The sequence below is a fragment of the Vidua chalybeata genome, chromosome 3 (assembly GCF_026979565.1).
Source record: "Vidua chalybeata isolate OUT-0048 chromosome 3, bVidCha1 merged haplotype, whole genome shotgun sequence".
Lineage (NCBI taxonomy): Eukaryota > Metazoa > Chordata > Aves > Passeriformes > Viduidae > Vidua > Vidua chalybeata.
Genome location: NC_071532.1, coordinates 157115 through 182972, shown reverse-complemented (window position 1 = coordinate 182972; position 25858 = coordinate 157115). Strand labels below are relative to the sequence as shown.

Below are 25858 nucleotides of genomic sequence, written 5' to 3'. Positions count from 1 at the left end.
TAGAAGAAAGAAGAAGAAAAAGACTGGCAATGATCTAGCACCAAAAATACAGATACTTGGACTTCAAAAGTATTGGGTTATTCATCCAAAGTGTCTTTAATTGGATAGCCCCCCGTGGAATGTGGAAAGAGCTGTGAAATATGGAGAGGTTCTTAATCAGAAGTTGTGATATTTCTTCCAAAAATATGCCCCAAAACAAAACACGCCCTTAAACAATGCAGTTTTCCATAAATGAAAAAATGACGAGTTGCAACACCTAAACATTGTGGAGAAAGGTTAAATTTTCATTTTGGAAGATGCCAAGTTCTCAATGAGAACAAACACCTGCTGAAAAGAGAGAACAAAACCACATAACATCAAAAAATTTCTGCTGAAAAGCAATTTTAATAGAAAATTTCAGGGCCAGATGGTGCCTGCAAAACTCAGCCTTGACTACCGAAGAGTGTAGAACTCTATCTTAGAAATGAAAAAAAAAAAAAAAAAAAAAAAAAGGGGCCAAAGAAGTTCATCTGGAAGTAGTGGCTGTTGAACATGTGCACATTTTGTGCAACCATACAATAAGATGATGTATGTCTGGTACCTCTGGCAGTTTGGGATGCCACAGGAGCTTAAGAATTTGGGTCAGACTGGAGGAATGACTCTAAATGTGTCCAGGAAGGCAGGCAGAAAGCTAGAGGGTTTGAAAGGGGAGGGCAGGGTGATGAACTCTCAATCAGTTTTTTTCCTGCCCACATAACACAGCATTTCTGCCATAACAGATCTGTGAGTATTTCTGGTAGGTTTGGGTATAAAAGGAAGAGGATACAGGGTGTGCCAATTTGGAAGAAACCACTAGCATGTTATTAAATATTTAACCTTCCAAATTTAATTCATTAAATCCACTGGGAGCCATTTCCAGATTGTTTGCAGTGTGCTCTGGGAGCGGTTCCAGGTGAGCAGTGACATTAGCCCTGCTTGCCTATCCTCACTCTGGGGCAGAAGGGACAACATGGAGTGATGAGTTCTTTCTCAGCTCTCCCTTTGTAGAATAAATTGCTCTGTTTCCCAACTGGTTGTAAAACCAAGTGGCTGCAGTGTAGCTGTTCTGATTTACACCAGCTGAAAGCCTGGCCTCCAGTTTGGAGTAAATGGGCTGCCAGTTTAATTACTTCATCCCTGGTATGGTATTAATAATCTGGGAATAAATTTTATGATGCTAAGTAACAGCAACACTGAAGATTTTGTCACATGCATGACAATTAAAGTATGGTGCATGGTATTCCTGCTCCCCCCGCATTCCCTTTTAAATGATGCACCTTGTGATTTGAATTTCAAAGAGTACTTCTCCTAGTATTTCTTGTTATTGATGGTGACTGCTCTCAGGAGCAGCTCAGTGCTGCTTTGTTGGCTCATCAGTTTTGATTCCATGCCCAGATGCTAAGGACAGAAGCATGCAATTAATTTGGAAGCACAACCCTTGACTGATTTCAATTGGGAGATTTTTCTTGAACACCACAGCCCTGACATGTCCCTGTCCACCTTTAATATTGTCTCTACATGGAAAATGTCTTCCTTTTCCACTACAGATCTCTTTCCTGAGAAGACATCTCAAAATTCTGCTACATATGCAAATATATATTTTAATATACAAAGAGACCAGCAGAGAACCACAAGCTGTAGCTGATCCCTTCATTTTAGGGAAAAAAAAAGAACTGAATTTTTGGGACACCGATGAGTAAGGTGAAAAGGAAAAGGAGTTTAGGATCCAGACCTCTTCCCATGAACAGGAGGGACAAGAGACAAAAACCTACCCTCTATTCAAGATCATGCTTTTAAAAAAAAAAAATTATTTCCTAAAATGATAAGGGTCTTTGAGGCTCCAGACTTCCTGAGGAACTTTCCTGTACTCATGCCAGCCCATGCCCTGGTGCTCTGAGCCTGGAAGTTCTGGCTAGGTTAGGACATGAAGAGCATTCCTGCCTCAAAACATCTCCATAGTCAGAGCAGGATGCCATCTTGGGAGCTAAGGCACTAGGAACACAAGCTCCTAGACTTTCTGCATCACACAGGACATGCAGAGAATCTCCAGAGTACCTCTAGGTATTTGTTAGGACATTTGCTTTGGGAAAAACCTGTCCTCTGTCTTAAGAAGTTACTTAATGTGGGAAAAAAAAAAAAAAAAAAACAACCAAAAAAAAAAAACCCCGAACCACTCATCATCTATAAAAGACAGGTAAGCACAGGGAAATTAATAAGAAAAATAAATTTATGTTCTCCTCTGCAATTCAATCAGTTAATTCAATGAGCATTCCTGGCAGCTAGGTATTTTTCAGCCAGATGGATTAATTCTTTTAGTGGGTGTAGTGAAATGTTGTGGGGCCACTGAAGAATATTCCAGCCATTTCTCCTTGGCCACACTGCTTACAAGCCATGATGTCCTATTCTTCTGGCCTGTCTCCTCACCTTTGCCCTTCCACAAGTTCTCAGATCAGTATCTTTCTCCTGCCCACCTGGGAAATCTGACTGGTTCTCATGGAGCTGTCTGTAACTTTCACCAGCTTCTCGCTCTTGCTCTCTCTCAGGTTCAGGACCCTCTCTTTCTGTGCCCAGCAGTTTTCCATGGTCTGTCCAGGCAGACAATGCCAGGCCCTAAAGCTGCCTGCATGCCTTAACAGGTCTGCAGGCTCTGGTCAGGCATCCTGAGGAGCAGTGGGAATGTGTCCTTACCGGGGGAGATGCAGCAGGAGACTGGAAGTGGAAATCTGAACTCCTCTTTATTTTCACAGCCTGTTAGTGCAGAAAGAAAAAGGAATTTTCTTTTCATTTTGCCAACACCAAAACATTTTTCTAATGTTACAGGACAGGCACTGTCTAGTTTAAGTCTGAAGGATGATGGAGAATTTGGAACCCATCATGTCCTTTGTGCACAGCTGCTGTTGAGGCTTCTAAGCTATGGGGCTTCATCCACACTGTGTAGGCTGCAGGCAGCAAGAGCCTGGCATTCTCCTTAAATCATAATTCCCAAGGTGGGAATCACACGCAGAAGATTCAGCTCAGCATCCTCCTTCTTCCAGCTGCTGCCCCAGGGTGTTGCTTCTCCCACAGATGACTTGTGCTGAGTCCCTTGGATGATCCAGGGCTTCTCCACATGCCCAATAATCTTTCTTTAAGGAGGTGAACCAACTCAATGTGACAATCTGAAATCCATTTAATTTAACTTTACCCATCAGCAATTAATTTAACCCATCAGCATGCCCAGATATAAATCCAGGTATGAGATCCCCTACGGGACTGGATGCCTCCAACCCCTTCTTTTACTGTCCTGGCTCCAAAAAGTATCAGATTTTTGGGGAAAGTACTGTCTCTTACCAAATTTATACACAGGTACCTACATACTGGGTTCCTGAGCAATCCATAATGGGTCAAATTTCATGGCACTCAGCTCCAAAAAAGGGTCTGATTTCAACGAAGCAGTTTCACAGTAGAAGAAAAGGCATTAAAGGTGAGATGCTAGATAACTCAGGAGATCTTTAATCACATCCAAGAGGAACTTTATCATCTCAGATAATTGGCTGAGTCAGTTTGATGTTTGTAGCACCTAAGTATTTCACCAGTGGCTGGTTCCTTCCTTTATAAAAAAGTCACAAGGTGGCCTTGGCACGTTTTCTGTCTGACAGATGGCCACATCTCAATTAGCACTAACCTGTCCCTTTCCTCTCTACCTCCAAAGGCTAGTGCAAGGCAGCACAAAAATGACACAGTTCCCTCTCCCTTGGAAGTGCCCATACTGGTCAAAAAGCCATCTTTTGGAAAGGAAAGCATTGGTGCCAGATCTTGCTGTAAGGCTTCCTGGAAGAATCCCAAAAAGTTCAAACACGAGCGCTGTATGCAGCGAGGCAAGGCACAGATGGCAAAAGAAAGGCAGTGCAGGTTTTTTCTGAGCCTCTGAGTCTCTCAGCTCCTGGACATATGAGAAACGGGGCTGCTTTGGCTGAATTCAAGCATCTTGTCTAAAGCAAAAGGGATACAGACAGCCCTTCCTAGAGACTGGGATATATAAAAGGTTAGTGCTGTCCCACTTTTCCTAACAGGTACCTCCAAATTAATGTAGCACCAGATGCAAAGACCTCCGTCATCCTCCTGGCAGATGATATCTAGCCGCCACTTCTGGTTTAATTAGGCAGACAGTGATTGTGTTTAGATTTTTCCTCTGTTGCAAGTAAGTATGCATATTCAGTTTATAAAGAGTTCAATGCAATGAAACATTTGATCTTGAGCTAAGCTACATCATTCACTCAGCCAAAAAATTGTATCTTTTGCTTGTCGATTTGCTGTGAATACAGAATAAGGAAAAAATGTGCTCAGCTTGGTTTAATCCAAACACTCATCTTTATTCTGGTTTCAGAACTACCAGCAAACAAATCAACATGAACCTCAGCACCCACACAGCTCAGCCATTCCAGCTAACCGATTTTTCTTTCTCAGAAAGTTAAAAGCACTCCTGGCTATGCCTTTGGGGTTGGATCCAAGTACATGGAAAGATTCTTTTTGCCTTTGGCAAGAAGAAATTACAGATTTTGGGCTACTTCCTGATTGCTCTGTTCCATCACTCTGAATTATAATCAAGCTACATATGATTCAGACCATGCCAATACCATAATTCCACAAACACCATACCAATAATTCTGGTGCCAGGATTTTTGACTGACAGAACCCACGAGACAAAAGCCCTGCACAACTTGGAGCACAGGGTCCTGGGGCCTAGTTGTGCCCTCTGAGTGATGAGCAATTCTTTGGGTATTGTAGACCTGAAGGTTATTCTTTTTATTCTGGTTCATTACCACTGTAAATTCCAGCTCTCAGCCCTTCTCCAAAACCTTCACCTTTCCATCCCCTCCATCTCCTTCTGCTAGCTGTGCACCACAGGAAGATTTAGCAGGAGTGCAGTGGAAGATTTAAGCCGGGTTCTTCTGCTAGAAGAAGGAAGTTTCTCTGCAGTGATCCCGAAAATCTGGGCTCCAGTCTTGTACTGAGAACAGGCAGGAGGAGCAGCACCTGGTCTGTCCTCTCTCCTTCCCTCTCCGGTGGTAGGTGGTGCTGCTGCTCTTCCTACAGACCACCAGCGCACTCGCAAGGCGCTGCCTTTCCACCCTCTTACTCGTGGTGTCCCGAGCGTGCATCACATCCCAGGGTCTGGCTTTGGACAGATGAGGACCACAGTGTAACGTGACACTCCCACGAGCATTTTAGCACATCAGTGGATGCACCAGTTAATGATTCTCCTGAAATCCTGGACGCTGGCTACCACAGAGCTGTTCCTGCAGCACTGGATGTGTGGCTCCCAGACCCGGACTCTCTCCTGCTCTCACGGTTTGGTGCTGAGGCTTTCAGAGCAGCTCTGTCTCCAAGGACTCTCCCAGACTGTGGTGCAGGGCACCCAGGGGAGCAAAGATCAGGACTGTAGGACTCCCCAGCCAGGTGCTGTTCCTTAGGCTGCTTCCACTGAAGGCAGTGGCCAATTGTTGGGTCAGCACTAGCCCTGTAACAGCCCTGCTCCGAGCGACTCGTGGTGAAATGATTTCCCTGAAGCTATAATGATATATGCCTGCAAAGTCTCATCCCTTCCTTGACTCCTACAAACCTCCATTTTGTAAGAAAAGCTGTTTGTACATCTCTGTCATTTCTGCTTCCAGGTGGCGTTTCCTTTTTGACCTCCTGCCTTGATGGTTCCAAAATCCCTAGCTCCTCACAGACATGAAGACCCCACAGAAACTGAAGGACCATGGAGTCTCACAAGCCGTCATGGGCTGCCCTGCTCCAACAGCCATCAGACCCAGGGAGGTGGACTTTCTTCCTCCCCATCTTTGCCCCTCTGTGTTGATCCCTGTCAGTGCAGCACTTTGTGCTTCTGTCTGCACAGAAGCTTTCCTGCTGAGGTGCATCTCCATCAGCTGTGGAGGAAAGAACCTTTAGAAACAAAAGGAAAGGGTTAGTTACCACTGCTAGACACATGAAACCCCCAATATCTTGCCACTAGAAGCTGTGAGATGTGCTGGCACAATGCATTAAGGATGCATTGCAAACCTGGTATTGAGGAGGACTCTCAGTGATGCTGCTGCACCTGAAGAGAAACCACCAAATCACAAACAAGCCTCCTGCAGTTCACCTGCCCCACCACAAGCCCTTTTCTGTTGCTACTTGTTTCTTGTTGCTACTTTTTTCTCCAAAAATCAGCAGGGTACCAGTGAGCTGCAAATATCAAAATCAAATCAGGCACAGTCATCACCTTTCAAGCAAAAAGAACAGGACAATTTATGGCAAATGTAGTGCCATAGGAAAGTGGCATAATTAATACCAGTTAATTATGAGTTAATTACCATATTGGTAAATTCTTTGATGATTTTGGGCAAGAGAAGAGGCTGACTTAAAAAAAAGGGAGAAGTATGCCCTGGTCTGTAGCAATGGTTGCAACCCCGTCATTGTTGGATTGTGATTGCTCCTCTACTGAGATTTTCTTGGTTCTGCTGCAAAATGAAACCAAATGAAACCAGATTTCCTCATGGATACAAAGTCTCATGGTCTTCCCAGACTGAAGGAAAAAAGTGCTTTGTTTGGTTCAGGGAGAATGGCAAACACAGAGGACCAGTGTTAGAGGAAATTATTACTTCCCTGATGTCACTGAATCTCACTTTGATAACATTATGGGGAAAAAAACCCATATTCAGCAAGTGTCAGAAGGAAACAAACTGCCTGGAAGCAAGAAAATTTGACTTGATGATCCAGAAATCCCTTCCCCAGTCCATTCTGCATAAATGAAATTTTTTTCTTAAAAAAAAAAAAATCCCAACAAACCTGTTTGGATTTCCCCCTATTTCACAAACACATTTGGTCACTAAAAAATGTATTTCAGCAAGAGTTCACTGTCCATCCAAACCAGCTGGTATCTCCAATCAGTAGCAGTGATGACTGATGAATTTGCACTGTAGGAGCTGAAATACCTTTGGCTGCAAACCAACCCCTCTTAAAGTTATATCCCTGTACAAACAGGATGGAAAGGCCTAAAAGTGTTACTTGGTAAAGGCACAATGATGGTGATTTAGAGACTTCTATTCACAAAAAAGTAAAGGTGGAAAACACTCTGGAGAATCAGGGTGATCATAATTTGGGGCTATTTCTTTCTGCTGATTATGTATGAATTTTCTCCCAGTGCCTATTACATTAAGGAAGAAACTGCTTTCTCTAAGATACAAAACCTCCCTGCAGTCCGGATCAACTCAGGAATGAACAAGGGACCAGATATTTAGAAGGAGAGAAAAATCTTCTGTGAATACCACTAGGCTATACTAAACAAAATGTGAGTTTGGAGCACCAATAAAATTTTGTTGAAGAGCAGAAAACAGGGCTGGAGAAAAGCCCTAAGGTGGGCTGAAATTAGTTAATGTATGTTTTGAATCTTGAATGTTCTCCTTCAGCAAAGATTTGGCATGATTTCTTTTGGGACTATGAATAACAAATGGTAAGCAGGTGGTGAGAGGCAAAAGCCATAACCTGGAGAGGTGGAGCAACAAAAATGCACCAGGGCTTTACATCCTCGTGTCTGTCTCCCTGTAGAGGCAGAGGGAAGCAGTGATCTAAACGGAACATGTGACTTCCCAACAGCATTTTGAGCCCTGGATGTTGAAGCATCTAGAAAGAAGTGGTGACAGAGAAGCTTTTAGGCAAACTACTTGGCTAGCAGGCTTGTTGGGAATGGAAAGAGGAGTGAAAGAGCACGGCTCACCCCTGTTAGGCAGGATTACTGGGAAACGGGGAACACCCCTCAATGCCGTGGGCTGCAGCACAGTGCACTTGTCATTACGCTAAAAAATAAACCACAAACATTTAAAGTTCTCCAGACGTGTTGGAGCTTCCCTATGGTCTCGTGAAGCTGTCCCGGGGTGCAGGCAGTGCCCCGGTGGCTGGGGGAGCAGTGCCGGAGTCCCTCCGCGGCAGGGCAAGCTGTGGGGGCAGCCGGGCTGAGGCGAGGGCAGCAGTGCCCGCCAAGCCTCGCTGAGCTCCGGTGTGTGGGGAACAGAGGAGACCTGGCTGGGAAGAAGGCCTGGAGAGGAGGAGGAGGAGGAGGAGAGGGGGTCAGAGAGGGGAGGGTTTTGCCATACTCACCCGGTGCGGGGGTTACACACCGAGGGATGGGAGGCTGTTCCTGCTGCGCTGCAGAAGGAAAGTTGGCCGCGCTGCCGCGCAGGGTTCGTTCTCCTGCCTCTCTCCCTCCGCCTGCCTCCCTCTCTCTCTCTCTCTCTCTCCCCCTCCCTCCCTCCTCCTTTTCCTCCTCCTCCTCCCGAGCCCACAGTGCCGCCGAGGCGGTGCAGGCGGCGCAGCCCCTTCTCCGCTGGCGCTGTGCAGCCCCCGGGCCCGGGCCCCGCCGCCGCCCCCGCCGCGGGGATGCAGCCGGGCGGAGCGCCCGGGCGCTGAGCCGCCCTCCGGCCGCGCCAGCGGGAGCACCGCGCCGCGGGTCACCTTGCAAAGAGGTGAGTGACCCCCCAGCCCACCCTGTCCGATCCCCTCCGGGCAGCGATGCACCAAATGCCCGCTCCGGAACATCCTCCGGAGCATCCTCCGGAGCGCGGAGCGGAGGCGGGGGCACCGCGGCTCCCGCAGCCGCCGCGGCGGAGGGACTCCGGGGGGAGCGCAGGGAAGCGCGGGGGCTGAGCGGGGCCGCCCGCAGAGGTGCTTCCCCGATGCCCTGCGGGGACCACAAATTACCGTGCCCGGTCTTGCCCAGTGGGGTTTGGGGGAAGAAGAGGCTTTTCCAGTGCGCGGCGAGATTGGGAACATTGAAAGGGAAAGTGCGCGCGGGGTTCTCCTTTTCCCTTTCCCTCCTTTTCCCCGCGAGGAATCCCATCTAGCGCACTGTGGCAGACCAGCTTTTCCTCCCAGCTCCCGTCTGCTCTGCCAGCCCAGGGAAGAGGGAGAGGGGTTGTGCAGGGGTCTGCGGGGGCAGAACCCGAGCCAGGGGCAGGCAGCGGAGATGCTGAGCTCCTGGCAGACGCAGCTGCCCCTTCCCCTCGCTATCCTGCTCCGGAGAGGCGCCGGACTGAATTTCTTTTCCTTCCCATCCTCTAGTTTGAGAGCAGTGACAGCTAAGTTGGGGAAAGGGATGGCTGAGGGAAGGAGGCAGCAGTGGTCCCTGCTGTCGGTGGCAGTGGGGTGACATTGGGGAATGTCATGTCAAATACCCCCTGTACCTGTCACGTCCTTCTGGATGGGGTATCCGGGTATCACTAAAGCATCCCGCAAGGGATCAGGTCTTCAGTAGGAAGAGGCTGGCAATACACTGAGACCTTTCTGGAACTGACACTCCAGGAGTACAATCCTTCCTGGAACAGGATCAGTAGTGCTCCCCAGTCAGGAGTGTGCTGCAGGGGGAGACGTGCAAGGGCCTGTGTGGGACTGGCCGTGGTGGTGGGGTATAACCCCTCCAGATAGAATTTGGAGCAGGAGTGGCAGGAGTTGCTCCAGAGAGCAATCTGTTGAACTGTGCCTTCAAAATCACTGGAGGGAAGCTGTAGCCTCTGATAGGAAAAAAAAAAAAAAATCTAAACTTTTCAGATAGATTAAATATTCAAATTACAATTAATTAGATATTAATGTGGTATAAACAGAGCATTAGCAACAATTAAAAGAGACTTTGATGGTCTTAAACTGAAGATGATGCATTAACTGGCACATTGAGGGGGATATTTGTGTATTCTAAAAAGCAGTCAGAACAGAGAATACACTTTCCTGCATTCATGTATTTAAATGACTTCGTTTTAATTATAGTTAATTAACTGTCATCTTTAAAATAGCTGCAAGTAGATAGTCTGTATTAATTTCAAATTACCTTGCTCCTAAGACAAAGACTGATTTTACTGGACAAGGTGACATTTTATTGGCATTTTTGGTAACTACAGATTATGCCAGGGTGTGTGTAGGATAAACTTATTTGTAGGAATTAAATGAAGTCTCCTCTCATTAGCTGGGCAGGCAGATGTCTCACACCACTGGTGCCACACACTCTGGAATAAATCTCACACACAGAGGACGGCTCTTCCTTATACAAATGCAGATGTAATGCAGTACTGGTGTACACAGGCACCACCACAACACATTTAACTTGAGGAAGGATGCTCTCAGGATTTAAAATGCTTTTGCTTCTGAGGACAGTATTAGAGAAAATGCGCAATGTGATTGGATAAGGGTTTTTTGTCTTTCTTTCTCTCTACAGCAAATTCATATCTGCAGACAGCTGTAAAATGCTTCCAGTAGAGTTACTTGATACTGTCCATGTGGCTATTAAGATTGCAGATTACATATGTGGTTATTAAGAGTCCAAATTTTGTCATCTTCACTTTGGAGACTTTAATTTTTACAGGTTATGGTTTGTATGGTGCAACTGGGGAAAAAAATGGAAAATAACTGCAGAGGTGCACACAGGAGAAAAATACTCAGCGTGTTCATTGGCTTTGCTTTGACAAACATGAATAGTGGCTGTGTGTAAGAGTCTGAGTACACATCCTCCAGCTATCGTCAGTTGTTTCTGAGTGCCCTTTCTCTGGCAAAAAAAGCTGGAAACTACTTTGAGTAATAGGGTCACAGCAAAATGTTCCTCTTCAGATGTAGATGCCTGTGACCCTGAGGATTCCCATGGAGCTGGTCTAACTTGTAGCACCTAAAAATCAAAAGATTCTGTGATTTCCATTTGGTGCTGTAAAATCAGAAGAGTGACAAACTGGTTGTTTTCACTGCACAAGCAAAGACTGCATTTTGAAGCAGTGGTGCAGTGCATGAGTGTTGTGAGTCCAAGCATGCCTTTAGCAGTGCCCGTTTTACACCTGGCATCCCTATGGATGTGTATCTGTATGTGTGTCTCTATAAAACCTGAATGTGCAAAGTTCCCTCCTTTACCAATAACTCTCCAAATCCCTGCTGCATTTCTGTCCTTACACTTTGAGGCTTCACCGAGGCACGAGAAGAATGAACTGACTGTTCACACCAATTCTGGCTGAATTTTGAAGGGGTTTGTGTGCTCTGATTCACTGCTCAGATACCTTAAAAATCCCCATGGAGAACAAAGAATTCTAAAATGGTATTTACTAAAGGACAGAATCATAAAATTGTTTGGGTTGCAAGGGATATTAAGATTATGTAGTTCCAAACCCCCTGCCATGGACAGGGATACATTCCACTAGCTCAGGTTGCTCAGGGCCCATCCAACTGGAAAACTTCCAGGGATGGGGCATAATCAAATAGTTCAGCTTCTAGAGAAAGGACCTAGGAAAGGCATCCAGCCTGGTGTCAGGTCCTGCAGGACCGCTGTGCTCAGTGTGCTGCTTCAGGACATCTCCCACAGCAGCTGCCTGCTACGTGCAATGATTTTTCCAGTCCTCTCCCAGTGGGTGGGGTCCCTATGTCACCCACCCAGCTTCCAGCTCCTATCCTTGTGCCCTTCTTCCAACTGCATGTGGCTCACAAGATCACTGAGGCAAGGTTGTGATGTGGATATGCTGCCAGCCCAAAGCCTGTGCCTCCCATACAGAAGTCCCTGAGGTGCTAGATCCCTTCTCCTCCCAGAGAACAGAGAGGACAGGACTTTTCTTTGTTCAGACAACGCCCTGACTCTCATAGGCATCAGCATTACTCATTTCCATTTTTGTTTCTGCAGGGAGGGGTGAGTGTAGGGTTAAGAAAGGTCTGTAAAAGTCAAACTATGCCCTACTGATGCTCCTGCTTCGTTTTCCCCTGCCTGCCCTGTCTGCCTCCAGCTACCGCTCTCGTCATGGCTAAATCACTTACTCTGTAAGGCTTTTGTCCCATGGTATAGTCCTGGCTCTGCAATTTTTCTGTCTTATGGAGCACAGCTGATTTTATGGCCCCAGAAGCATCTGTTTATTCTAATCATCCTTGCCCAGATGAACTGACTCTAGTAATTTTACAGTGTTTTTCTAGCAAAGTGACTTACAGCCCTAGGGTGTTTTTCTTGGGGCAGGAGGTACAGAAACTTCCATTTTGCACCAAGTCTGCACCACCACACTGTCTTCCTCTTCTGTCCGCTCTTTATTTTCCATCTGTGCTTCAGGAATACCTCAGGCCTGGAGCACAGCACTGGGGGTTTACATGCAGAGCGAGTGTGAGGCAGTGTCTTGTCCTGCTTTGCTTCCTGCGTGCAGTGTGGGAAAGCAAGTGCAGCCAGATGAGCAGGGTGTGTGCAAGAACTGGGCTCTCTGGGGGCTTGGCTGCCCATCAGGAATGAGACTGGAGTGAGTTAGTGGGGCCAGTCCTGGATCCACATTAGGGTGTTCCTGTCCGTGTCACAAACACAGTTAAACAGGGATTTTAGGTCCAAGGGGAGGCACAGGATTCAGGCAGCAGGCAGACCAAGAGGGCCAGGGGATGCTGTGATGTTGGTATTCATGGGAGAGACTTCCAGCTTCTCTTTTGGAAGCTCTTAAAGTAAGAATTGATCCTCATGGTTCAATCTCCCCAGTTTGAAATGGGGAGTTTGAATATGACGCTCCTGCTCTGCAATACTGGGGAACCTCTTGAAAACACAGCAGGAAAAACTCAGACTTTCTGACTACTTTCACTCTACAGAGTAACTGCCAGAACTGGTACAGGTGTCAAGGCATTTTTACACTGGTGCCTTCCACAACAGCCAGGATTATTTACACCAGAGCAAGATGTTGTTAGTCAGGCCAGTTATTTATTATCTGGAAAGTGCAGTGAATGAAAAACTTGTGAGTTCAGACTGAACCCCACTAAGAATTAAGGCTGAAAAATTTGAGTCGTGAAGGAGAATTGGTAGAAAAGTCTGAATGTGTCCTTTTTTTTTTTTTTTGTTTTTGTTTTTGTTTTTGTTTTGTTTTGGAGACAACTTGAGGCATAGTGAATTAAAAGCCAGCTTGTTAAATTAAAAATAAATAAATGAAATGTTGCATTTCATTTTAGCTCAGGCAAAATACTTCCATCGGCTCAAAAGGAAATACTTTGTTGCAGGAATAACATTATTATATATTAGGTCAATGCAAGGTAATTCCTCCATTCTTTCCCATTCCATTCTTTAGTTCAGATACTGAATTAAGCAATCAATTATTCAGGCAGATATGCATACAGTAATTGTTTTACCATATATCTCTGCACAAACAATCAAGAGACCTGGATTTTATTTCCAGCTCTGTCTTGACATGACCTTGGGCATTTCACCATTGCCCAAGTTCCTCATTTTTAGGAGGACAGATCACATCTCACAGCAGATTTGCTGCATATTGCTAACACTAAAATAGCATGGAGGTCTTTTTAATTCCACTGTTAGCAATGAAACATTTAGCTATCACTAATGCATGCATTCCTAATTTTCCCAGTGTGAGTTAGTTGCACTGCCTTACGAAACTCCCTGTAGTTTACTTAATAGAGTAAAAGGAATTCCAGCTGCTGAAATACAGCATTCCCTTGAAACAAAACCTACTTTAATAAGCCCAGCTAAATCAAAGAAGAAAAATACAAGTGGGAAAGAGGTTTTTTCCTTCATTTTTTTAAATATTTAACTTTGTAATCAGCACTCCAGATCCACACATTTTCTGTGATTTCTCTCATGCTTAATGCCTGTATTTGTTGTTGCAGTTTCTAAATGTCTGGAATGCCTCAAACCATGCTGAAGCTTATTGCATTGTGCTTTAGAAACTCTCTCTTACCTGAGAGCTCATGCCAGGATTTCTGCAACTCATGTGGGGCTTGACTGCTCTTCAAGAGAGCTTTTTCCCCTCTGCTTTCTCTGCGCTGGCAGAGGGGAAACCAGCTTCAAACCCAGGGCATTTTATTGAATGTGATAATCCTGGGGCTGAATCATCTTCTGCTGGTGGCACAAAGGGTCACCGTTGTCAATTCTTGCCATTCTGGTGATTTAGAATGACTGAGGGATTTGGGAGCAGTACTTTTGGGGAGCATGGGACACAGGTGGGAATCTTTAAGGATCAGAGGGATTCAAATCATGGAATAATCAAGTTGAAGGAGTCTCAGGAGGTCTTCACTTCTATTTCATGCTCAGAGAGATCAACTCTGGGATCACACCAGGATTCTCAGAGCTTCATTCAGCTGGGTCTTCAAAACGTGCAAGGATGGAGACTGCAAATCCTCATTGGGCAGTTTTTTCCTGTGCTTGACTGTCTTCATGGGGAAAAGATTTCCACTTATATCCAGCACCCCCCATGAAGAAGCACACAAGTTTTTATGCTTTTTTCCCTGGCTGATGACCTGCCAGATCTGCAGGGAATGGCAGAAGGTACAGCCTAAGGCTTTGACAGCAGATGGGGACTCTGCCTTCAGCCTCACTTGCCTTCTTCTTCCAGCTTTCCTGCCAATAAACCAGTCTGCTGGGCAGGTGATGCTTGCTCTGTGTGGATGAATGTCCTTCTGGTCTGCTGTGAGGAGGTGGCTGGGGCTTTTCAGCCATAGCCCAATGTTTCAACTCTATGGCTTGTTCAGAATTTGGGGGTTTGTATTCGGAGTTTCCCAACTGCTTATTCACACAGGACATTGGGTGCCTGGCAAAGGTCTCCAGAACACTAAAGGCTGCCCTTAAGCTGTGCAAAGTCCCATGGAGAGAGGAGGAAAACACCATCCTGCCAGGTCCTGGGAGAGCAAAAGGGTTTTGGTATGGTGGGCAGTAACAGAGTTGGCTTCTGCTCCTTGTCTGCTAGAGCCTGGGGCAGCATTTAGCTGTTCTCTCCCTGCCCTCCCTACAGCTGGCATTTCTCTGTCTCACACCCTCTGCTTAATTAGTTTGTCAGGCACTGTCATCATAGCAGGAGGCTGCAGAACACCCAGCAGAGCGTGGCTCTCAGTGCAGCTCCTCATTGTAGCTGGGCTCTGCTGTACCACGAGTGATAGCTTAATAAACCACAGCACTGCAGACTAAAGATCTTGGCACTGCTTGCAGCTTCTTATTAAAATAAGAAAGGAGGAGGGGAGAACCCAAGAAATTGGAAAGAGTGAAGGGTAAAGTAATTAATGGACTCACTTTTAATAGTAGACTGGGGTAAGAATGTCTAACCCCAAGGTAAACATTAGATTGAAGGTTGATATATTGATTATATATCTATCTATTAATAACTTGAACTTGGCTTTTCCTTCTGGTTCCAGTCTCAAGTATGAAAATGCAGAATTATTTCTGGTTGGCCTCATTGCCAGTGAGTGATTTGTGGGACAATTAAAACCATGTAAAGACAGAAGAAACCTGAATCCAACCAATTAAAATTAACTCTGCATCTTGGAGCAGACTGGAAAGCTTTCTTATTTCAAGAACTCTGATGAATTTCATTTTCCTGTCAACATCATTCTGAAACCTCACTGTGGTCATAGGTAATGAGAGTTTTTTTCTGCTTTGAATGTTGGCTTCCTGCAGAGAAGGCACCCTCCAGTTTCCTCAGGTGGTCTGTCAGAGATTACCTGCTCTGGCACTGCCATCCAGGGCTTCTGGGCTGCAGAGAACCTGGAAACTGGGGCAATCTTAATTTTAGGACGTGCCTGTGAGTCACAGGCATGTGAGCCTGGCCCAGGCTATGTCCATGAAAGCCCCTAGTGAAAGTGGAGTGGCTGGATCCATGCCCAAGGGGTCCCTGCAGGCAGGACAAAGGCTCTGAGCCACTGCAGAAGCACAGGTGCATTTTGCCCCTTAGCATCACCCTAACTGACCATGTGCCACTCACTGTCACACCTTCATCTCAGCCTGGGGGATCCCATTTCAGGAGTAATACTAACATCATTATTTATTTCTCTTTCCCACACCCCCCCCCCCCCCTTAATATATTATCCTGAAAAGGCCCAAGTCTCATCAGCCTCTTCCCATTAAGCAATACTCTTGCAGGGCCGAGAACATTGGGTCAGGCTCTGGTAAGGCAGGCAGCCAGCTGCAGATTAAAAAGCACCTGGGGTTAAACCAGTTACCTTGATTGCATGCTGCCATCCACATTGTCCCTGAGGCATGCTGCCTGTCCTGCTGTGTGGGACTCCAGGGAGGACGTCCTGAGCCATGGACTACCCTATTATCAGAGGAGCTCTGTGAGGGAGGCATGCTCCCTGTCTTGTCCTCACCTCATTTTGGATGTTTTTTTCCCACTTTTTGCCCGTTACCATGGGGAAAGTGTCACTCAGAATTTGCAATATTGCTTTACAGGACTGGTTTAAATGCACAGAAGGCAAGGACCTTCCATATAGATGTTTAGATCCATGGCAGGACTGAGCAACAATGCAGCTCCAAGGCATGCAGTAAAACTGCCCTAAAATGGCATTTTCCTGAGTACATAAGCCAGACTTTGCTGAAATGACGTGACCACAGGCAGATGCAAGTTTTCCTGACCCAAGTTTTCCAGCCATTGATGCAGTGACAAAGTGTTGACCTCTTCATACATTTCTCTAGGAGGATATTTGTTTGATTTGTGAGTCTTCCTCTAATTTCTGCTACATCTGTGGCATATTCCTCCTGACCCTTTCACTTTGCTTGACAGGTGGCAGGGATAGGAATGTTTGCAAGAGGGTTTACAGTTTTGGGGTGAAGTCCTTCTGGCTTCAGTGGGATTGATGGTTGATGGTACACATCAGGGAGCCTCTTACATTTTCCAAGCCAGCTCGGAAGAAACTGAGCAAAGTCTGAGAATTTACTCTTTAGTTGATGAGTATTTATCATCTTCTGCCTGTGGGGATGTACTTTCATGTAGTTTCTTTGGGGGAGGTGGGAGGAGGAAGGTTTGTGGTCAAACAGCTGGAGGCCCAGCAGGATGCTCCTGCTACCTGGACTGCACATGTAACTTCCATGGGATCCCACCATGGTGGATTTTCTCTTCTGTAGCTTTCCTGCTGGTTCACTTAAGAGAAGCACTGAGCTACTTGACAACACAATAAAATGGGGCTTCTGCATGTTAAGCCAAGTGCTGTGAATGTAAACGTCGGCACTCTGGGTCAAGCTCTCGTGTATGTTAAACAAGTTTCTTGCTTAATTGGTAGTGTTAGAACAGCTCTTAGCAGTGGTTTAAACACCTCTCCAAAAGAGAAACGGAAGGTATTTGGAGTCTGGAGTTAAGAGGAAATAATACTGGGCTTTTGCTAGACATTGCTCTGTTAGAGGTTGTCTGACATAAAAGGGAAATAGAGAGAAAGCATTGAGTAAAAAAATTGCATATGTTTATGTGTTTGTGTATTTCATTCTTGGTTTCCTCCAGACAGCACAATGGGGGCAGGTAATCCTACATTAATAACTTGGTCTTAGAGGATCTAATATTAAGAACTTTGAAGCCAGTAGCATGTCTGTAATTTTTATGCTCATGCCCAGAAACAAACCCCTGAATTTACAGTTCCTGTGGCAAATACGTAAGTATTTCAAAAGGCATTTTTTTTGGCTGCACCTGAGAAAAACGAGCAGCCTGGTGAGAAAGTGTTTGGGCTGGAAAAAATGGGTTTTCAAAGGATAGTAAAGCACTTGCCAAGGGCAAAGGGTGGCTGCAGACACCAACAGGTGAACACGGGACCTGCCCATCTTTTGCAGTTGCAGATTTCTGAGAAGTGAAAATGGTTCTTTTAGGAGATTTGTTGTTGTTGTTGTTGTTTTGATACTTTTTTGGGTTTTTTCCCATCTCTTATACAAATGTTTAAAGGAAAGGGATGTTGCTCCCAGGATGACAGCTGTGTACCTGTGGCGGGCTGGAGCAGGCACCAAAGCCGTTCTTTGATGGGGTCCATCACTATCAAGACATTTCACCTCATCTGCTTCTCTACATCCCATGGATGTGGGGCAGGTGTTCTTTGCCTCCCTGAGTGGGGCTGTATTTGGAGAACTAAATCAGAGTGTGCACATACATGGGACTCTGTTTTGAGACTGTATGAAAGACAAGCTGACTTGAGTCCCTCAATTCATTGCCTTTGTCCTCACCTTCGTTTCTGTTCCCTTTCTTCATCAGGAAAATGGGAGCCACTCACCCAGCGTGAGCTCTAAGGCACAGCAAAATAAGGGCCACCAGTCCCACTGCCTCAGACACCTCCCAGTATGGATGGCTTGGTTGAGCAGAACAGCGTGCTGATGCACAGTAAGATCACTGAGGCTGGGAAAAGGAATGGTTTAATTAACACAAGGAACTTAGTGGCAGAGAGCCGAGATGGTCTGGTCTCTGTGTACCCCACCCCTCAGTACCAGAGCCACAGAGCGGGCAGCCTTTCCTCTCCAAGACAACCAGAGAATGGCAGGAGTGACCCCGTGCAGCAGCTCCTGGACCCCAGCATGTTGCAGCAGACCGTGGAGTCTCACTACAGGCCCAACATCATCCTCTACTCCGAGAACGTGCTGCGCTCGTGGGGCGAGAGCCTGGGCTCGGAGTGCTGTGAGACCACCTTCATCGAGGAGCGGTCGCCCACCAAAGACAGCCTGGAGTACCCTGACAGCAAATTCATCGACCTCTCCGCAGATGACATCAAGATCCACACCCTCTCCTATGAGGTGGAGGAAGAGGAGGATTTCCAGGAACTAGAGGTCAGATGTCACTTGGGATATGCGGGGAAGGCTGGGAGGAGGAGGGCATGTTTGAAATTAAGTGTACAACCCCCTAGAGCTGAACTGCAGAGGATCAGCTGCTTTTTGGGTCAGCTGTATCACTTTCTCCTCCAACTAGGACAATGAATGATTGCTCATCTTTATTTGTTGGGTGAAGTCCCAGATCTGTGGATACCGATGGCAAAATTCCCACTGGCCCAAATGGAGAGCAGCATTTCCCTTCCGCCTCTGAAGGGGCTGGTCAGAAACAGAAGAGCCATGTGCTTAAATGCTGGGTAAGGCTGGGGCTGGGAGCATCTGTCTGTCTGCATGGAGCCCATCTTACTCAGCAGGCCAACATCATCTCTTGCCTTCACCTGACTTGAGCAGAATGTTTTAAATTATTGGCTCAGACACAACATGTTTCTGTCTCAGAATGAATGCAGAAACAGAAGTCTTTGGGTTTCAAGCTGCAGTGAATCCATGTCTCTGAAATAAATTATATTTTTCTGATGGAGCTAAACACTTTTTAGACCCAAATAGAATGTTTTCTTCTGGAGTCCCGTGCTTCATTGATTGCTCACTGTAAAGTAACAGGGAAGACTATGGAAACAACTTCATTCTTTCTTAAATTATGTATTTTTTTTTTTTTTTATTTTAACCAGAGGCCCAAGTCTGGCAGTGTTTGTAAGAATGGAGGGTGAACATAATGCTGGTGATCTGAAAACTTCCTCCACCATTGGTCAGGGACTCCTAACCTAGCAAAGACCTTCTGGCAGTCTAGAGCAAAGCTATGGCTTCAAACAAGAATGTCACAGCTGAGATAGGGAGACTGGTCGTGTTTCTCTGTTGCTGTGATTTTCAGTTAGGACCGAGATCTAACAAGCCCTAAAATTTCTATTTCCACCTCCTGTAATACCAGTGTCTCACCCTGTGATCAGCACAGGGGAAATCCAGCAAGAGCCTGACTTCCCTTTTATTCTCTTTTCTCTCTGTATTGATAAGGTGGGAAGAGGGAAGTGTTTTTCCCAGTGCGTGCCATTAATGCAGTATTCAATGCCTCCACAGGGAGACAGAAAGCTTCTCTCTGAAGCATGTGAGAGTATTAGCTCAAATCACACCCTTCCACAGAATTTCAGAATTGACCGTGGGAAGTATAATTTCCTTAATCAAAACAAAATTCCTGGTTGCTGTATTTTTGCCCCAGTTTCTCTCATGCAGTAGTGACATAAGTGACTGCAGCACACATGGTGTTATTGACACATCTGGCATTCAGGCAGAAAAAAAAAAAATCTCCCTCTTGTCAATTCAAGTCAAGAAGATATTCTTGAGTCAACTTTTGGAGAATGAGATAAAAAAAGGGAAAATGAGCAGCATAAGGAAAAAACCTCTTCAAAGTGGTACTGGAGGAACTTAATCAGCTTTTCACAGAGAACATTTGTGTTTTAGAAACCAGCTGTAGAACTTCATCCTCCCCTGATATTAAGGGGAGAAATGAGGCAGTAAATTTTGGTAACATGCTCTGACAGTGTGTGCATCCTTTTCCCTGGCTCCTTCTTCTTTCTGACCTGTTTCTCTGGAAACGTGGCAGCTCTTGAATGGGTACAGAGTATCTGGAATCTCAGATTCCCTGTCTCATTTGACCCTTTGGGGTGACACTGTGCTAACAAACACAGGTGCATGGACAACCATCTTGACCTATGTGTACAAAGTGCTCAGAATAAGAAGACGTTCACAAAGTACACACCACCCATGGATTGTCCTCTCCATCAAAATTTCTCCTCCGCTAGGAACAGGGGAGGAGAAAGCCAGACATGGCTTGGATAAGGACCTGGTTAGCTGGAAACACTTGCTAGAAGCCTCTGCTTTGAGACCAGGGTCTGTCTCCATTGCTGTGTTCCCTGACCAACCCTGTGCACTGAGATTTTCACACTCTTACATGAAGTTTGCCATGATCCCAAAGGATCAACCTGCTGAGCAGCTGTTTGCAGCAAGAAGTAGCTCAGCGTGGCAAGTAGCTTCCATTCCAGGAAGGTCCAAATTCCACAGATGCAGCTGGTCATGCAGGAGAGGAGAGATCAATTTGACAGCACCAGACCAGAATAAAACCTGTCTGCTGTGTTGTGCTCTTGTGGTTCACAGAGGCTGGGTCTGTGTGGCCAGATACATGAGGGCCTCCTGGGCTTGGCTAGAGCACAGCTTCATTAGAGACCTAACTTCATGTGTGGAGACTCTGGGAGTGGAAGAGCACTATTTAAGGACAAGCAGTCACTGAGTAAGGTGATGAACCATGCCAGGTTGTTAGCTACACAAAACCAGCACCCGAATCACACAGCACAAGAATGTCACACTAGAAAGAATTTTTTCCCTGCCAGTCACTGACAAGAAGCAAATGCTTTTTAAGGTTACTAATAGATGTGATGGGAAAGAGTGAGTACCAGGACCAGGAGCAGAAATTAGAAGAAGAGGGAGACACAACAGAGGCACAAATTTTGCTTCCCCGCTGTGAGAGTCCTAAAGGGTTTGAGTCTGCCACTGAGGGTGGCACAGGACATTGCTGTGTATCTTGTCACGTTGTCTGTCAAGCCACAGCTCATCAAGGCATGGAAGCTGCAGAGTGTCAGAGCAGACCAGGGCTCATGTCTGCTTTGGCACTTCTTTCTGGGAGAAAACTCTATGAACTAGCCCCTTTTTGGAAACATTGGCAAAGAGGGCAGCTTTGTGCAGAAGAGCTCTTTTCTCTTGAAAACTGAGGGCTACTTCCTGTTCTCCACATGTCCGTGCAAGGCAAGGGGAGTCCCAGCTCTGTAAAATGCCTTCTGGAAGACACACGAACCATAGGGTTGTGAGTCATTGCTCTTTCCCCATGTCTCCCTGGCACAGCCTACATTATACTGGAATGCCTGCCTAGGGTTTTTCTGGATGGATATTTAATTTCTTAGAAATGCCAAAAAATCAATCTTCTCCCTTTGTAGTGTCCCCCTCCCCACCTCAATGCAATACTCTCAGGAGAAACACATGCAGAAAATAATTTTATTGCAGGTCAGACTGCTTCTGAAATGATTGTCTTTTTGAAAAGAGTTGGTCTCTTGATAACTGGAAAGGTTGCTGTTCTCTGGCAGGAAACTTTGCAGTAGAGAAAGGTTCTGGAAAAAACACAGCCATTTTGATACATTTGGTTTTGGTTTGAAGAATTGACCAAGCCAAGCTGCAGGGTTTGCTTCTCTGTTAGCTGTCAGGCTCCTCAGGATGGGTCTATCCAGCTCAACATATCTTGGGCAAGTTACTGGGAAGGAGACACCTTCTTGCCTTCCCAAGCCTGGGGACTCTGAAGAACATGGGATGTGCAACAGAGGAGCAGGAGACATCCTGATCATGGGTTGTACCCTGCAGCAACATTTAACCAACTTATTTGTAGGGATTTTTTAGTAGCAGTGCTTCTCAGGTCCTGGTGGAGTGTTGTTCAGCCTGCCTAAGAAAATCATAATTGTCTGGAGGGAAAAACATCTCAGAAACAGCTCTCATTAGCATATAGAGCCCTCCTTTGCTCCAGCAATTACCAGGCATGAAAACAGAAGGCTGCACATTCTGTCAGAGCTTTAAACTTCTCTCTTCCATGCCCATCCCTGAAATCAAATGATTCCCTATTTAGGTATCTCTGGAAAATTTATAAATATCTTATGAGTTCTTTACACCACAACTAATAGACAGACAACTTGTCAAATGTAGCAGCAGTGAAATATGAAATGAGTTACAGGATGAAATACCCTCCTGTTAGAGTTCATGTGCCATCTTTTATCCAAAAATAGCAATTGTCATATTATACTCCTGCTAGTTTCCCTTCTAGCCACTAGGTAGATTGCTTATTTAGAGAAACCCAAGCTATTCATGGCAGCAAATTAAATTATTCATATACGTCGCATAAAAGAATACCTTGGAGCTCTCTCTTAAAACCCTCTTACTTTTTCCCAGCATCCAGCAATGTCTGAAATAATCTCTAAAAGCAAAAGAAATAGAATATTCTGGGAGTGAAAGAAGAAAAGAAATGTAGTGCTTTCAATATATACATGTCTTCTTTTTTTTTCCACTAGAAATTGCTGGATTCTATGGTGAAAACTCACCCTTTGGACCTGAGCATGAAACTGTAGAGATAGACTTTGGATCCTGTTCCATCCAACCACTCTTCTCAATATTTCCAAGCACCTCCTGGCACATTTTTTCCGCAACATGAAGAGAAGATCCTGAGGAAATGTATGCCCATCAAGCCCCATGAAATCACACATGCTTTCTGTCGATGCTTCCAGCCTGTGGTCCTGCACTGGACTGTGTCCTCAGCCTCTCCTGGCTGTAGATACCCAGAAAGCATGTTTGAACACCCCTTGCAGGCTGTGTATGGCAGAGTTCCCTTTTCAGAGAGCTCTGCAGCATGGGTAACAGGGTTCTGCAGCCTGTTTTTACTGATGGGTTCATTGGTTGTCACAGCTCTCCTCTGAATTGGGTGTACAGTATTTTTCCTGTTCTGCACCTGAGCAATGGAGGAAAACAGTGCCATGAATACCTTGCCCAAGCTCATCTAGGGCTGTGTTGAGAATATGGGAATGTAATTTTCAGTGTTTTTGTCCCATGGCATATGCTCAGAAGAGCACAGGTGTGCTGTCAGAGGTGTGGTGCCCAGGCATGAGCTCCTAAAAGGTGTTTGACTGAGGTATGCGTGACACTGAGTCATCCTACCCATAGGCCACACTTTATATCTCTGAGTTCCTTCAAAGGTGCATTGTTAACAGATTACAAGAGTGATTACACTTTGTATTTGACTTCTTTTTCTCCTTTGAAGGAGAAGCCACTCAAGTCTGGAGATACTGAGCCCTGCCAAGGGATATTAACCTCTATTAGCCAGCTCCAGATGAAGGGAGCATGGCTGGGAAGTCACCTTCAGCAGTGTCCAAGTACCCTCATATGAATCTTGTTAATCATAGCAATTCCCTTTCTCATCATCACTTCCCTGAGTTTTCAGATGGGAGCTCTGCAGTGATGTCTCTGGGATGCAGCCTGTGAGTGGCAGGAGCCCTGGATGAGCTCCTTGCTGTCATTGGTAGAGGGTGGATATTTGGCACACCTCTTTGAGGACTGCTCTGTCAGCTGAGAAGCAAAAAGGGGACAATCATGAAGGGTCACAGCACTCACCCCAGCTTGTTTTAGTGCAGATCTGTTCATGGCTGTCTGCACTGATCCCCTTCCAGTGGCAATGTGCTGCTGGATGCCAGTTCCTGAGGAGCTGTGGGCAGGCTGGCTGTGGGTGTCCAGAAAACATCACAAGGGAGATGGTCAAAATCCAGGGCTCAAGGAGGTAGAATAGGTTTGGGCAACTACATCCAGGAGTTTTTGCCCGTTGCATTTTGGTGTTGCCAATTACATGTGAAAAGTTTTCCAAGCAAGGAGAGACCTCTGTGAGTCCATTCTGCAAGGCTGGCTGCCTGACTGACAGGGCAATTTTTAGACTAAGAGTTGGGGAAACAAGAGGAGCTGCAGCAGGTCAGTGTTAGGGGATTATGGCTCCTTTAAATGCCTTTAAAACGGAAAGGTAATCAACTGCAAAACTCAAAGTTGTATAAAGGAATAAATAGACAGGCAAATTTAAACAAATAGCAGGCTTTAGAGACATCACCTCTTCAGAAATTATCAGCAAGATGCTGCTCAGGATGAGTGAGTGTGTGGATGCAGAGCAGTGATAAACTACAGCCTTTGGCAGAAGAGCCTCCATCCTGCTGCTGCCTTCAGCATCTGCTGCATGGAGATGAGCTCGAAACACTTGCAGGAGAGCAGAAGGATGCAGAATGCTGGTCAGAATAGGTCATCATGTTTAACTACATTACTGGAACAGGCATTGTGTGGAGGGAAACAGAGCACATATTAACTTGGAGCAGCATTGTGTTGATCTTTGTCAAACCAGACCACTGGACCATCTGGATTTGAAGGCAGATCCCACAGGGCCACATAAGGAATTCGTTTTGTATGCAGCGTGTGCATGTTGCTGAATTGGTTGCTTTGAAGGAAAAAAGGAAAAGGGCTGTTTCCTGAATATCCATCAGAGGTTGCTGGCAACTGTAGTTCAGAGCAGACCCTGCTGTCTGACATCTCCAGTGTGCTTGGCAGGCTGTCTGCTGAGCAATTGTAATGTCTTGGTTGGGGTAAAGCTCATAGCTTTTAGGGGTAGCCAGCTTTGATTTAAGAAAAGTATTTTTTTTAATAGAAAATCCATTACAACTGCAGAAAAGTGTTCATCACCATCTCTGTTAAAAATCTGCACCTTGTGTCTGCTCTTCCTCTATTCTTTTTTCAGTCACTTCAGCTTTTCTACAGAATGAAAGAGCTGTCTCTGATCAGAAATTATCTGCTCAGGCACTTACAGGCTGTGACGAAACTGCATCATATATGCATCTTACAAGTGGAGTTGGCTTCTCTTCTTTCTACCTCCCTGTGTAGATGTTTTTTGTGGAATTTCAATGCCTGATTTCTCCAACAAACTTGGGAAATAGTGCCCGGGAAGGGAAGGGAAGGGAAGGGAAGGGAAGGGAAGGGAAGGGAACCCTAACTGACGAATATAACTCTGACTTTTCAGCAACACTAATATCCAACTTCTTCAGTGTCAGGATGCAGCTCTTGCAGATCCAGGAATAAGTGAAGACAGAGAACTAGGTAGCCAAATTATCAATAATCCCAATGTCAGGGGGGGGTTCTGAATGGAGAAGGTTTCTTGATAAGCCCAGGATGAGGTGTCCTCTTGTAAGAGATAATGTTGGGAAGGAAGATTTGCTTGGGGAAAGGAGTGTTTAACTGGAAGAGTTGGGGTACCTTTTGCTGTTGGATTTCTTTCTGGGATTTTTGACTTTTTTCACCCTTCTGGTTCACAGTTGGTCTGCATGGTCAGGACTTTATGATTAGAATTATTCTCTCACCCTTGGTAACTCATAGATGGGTCAATTTGGCCTTTGGAAAGCAGCATAACTGAAAATTTTGTGAGTCAGCACATAGCCAAAGTTACCTGAGAAATCTTTTCCCCATTTCATTTTTATTCAAAAGAAAAGGCAATTTGAAATATCAGGAAGGTGGTCTCCACAGATACTATGCCAGCACAAATCCTGAAAATCAAAAACCTGAAAAATCAAAAGCATTTTTTGTTTTGTATCTCACCTGTTCAGGTGAGTGCACAATTTCAAGGGGTGGTTTCAGCAATACTGTGGATTTTTTCCCTCTCCTTCTTCTCCTTCATTTTTGAAAGGAAATATTCACCCTGGTTCATCTGACTAGAGAGCCCCTTCCTTTAATGGG

The 25858-nt window shown here is 45.6% G+C and overlaps 1 protein-coding gene across 1 annotated transcript in view; it reads left to right on the top strand.

Annotated features, from left to right (window-relative positions):
- Positions 1–8394: 8394 nt before the first annotated feature.
- SYNDIG1 (synapse differentiation inducing 1) overlaps positions 8395–25858 on the top strand; it is a 49045-nt gene continuing 31581 nt past the window's right edge. Inside the window, exons 1-2 of the mRNA XM_053938319.1 lie at positions 8395–8504; positions 17964–18529. Of these exons, the coding sequence (XP_053794294.1) occupies positions 18050–18529 (480 nt within the window). The 5' untranslated portion in view covers positions 8395–8504; positions 17964–18049. The remainder of the gene's footprint in view (positions 8505–17963; positions 18530–25858) is intronic.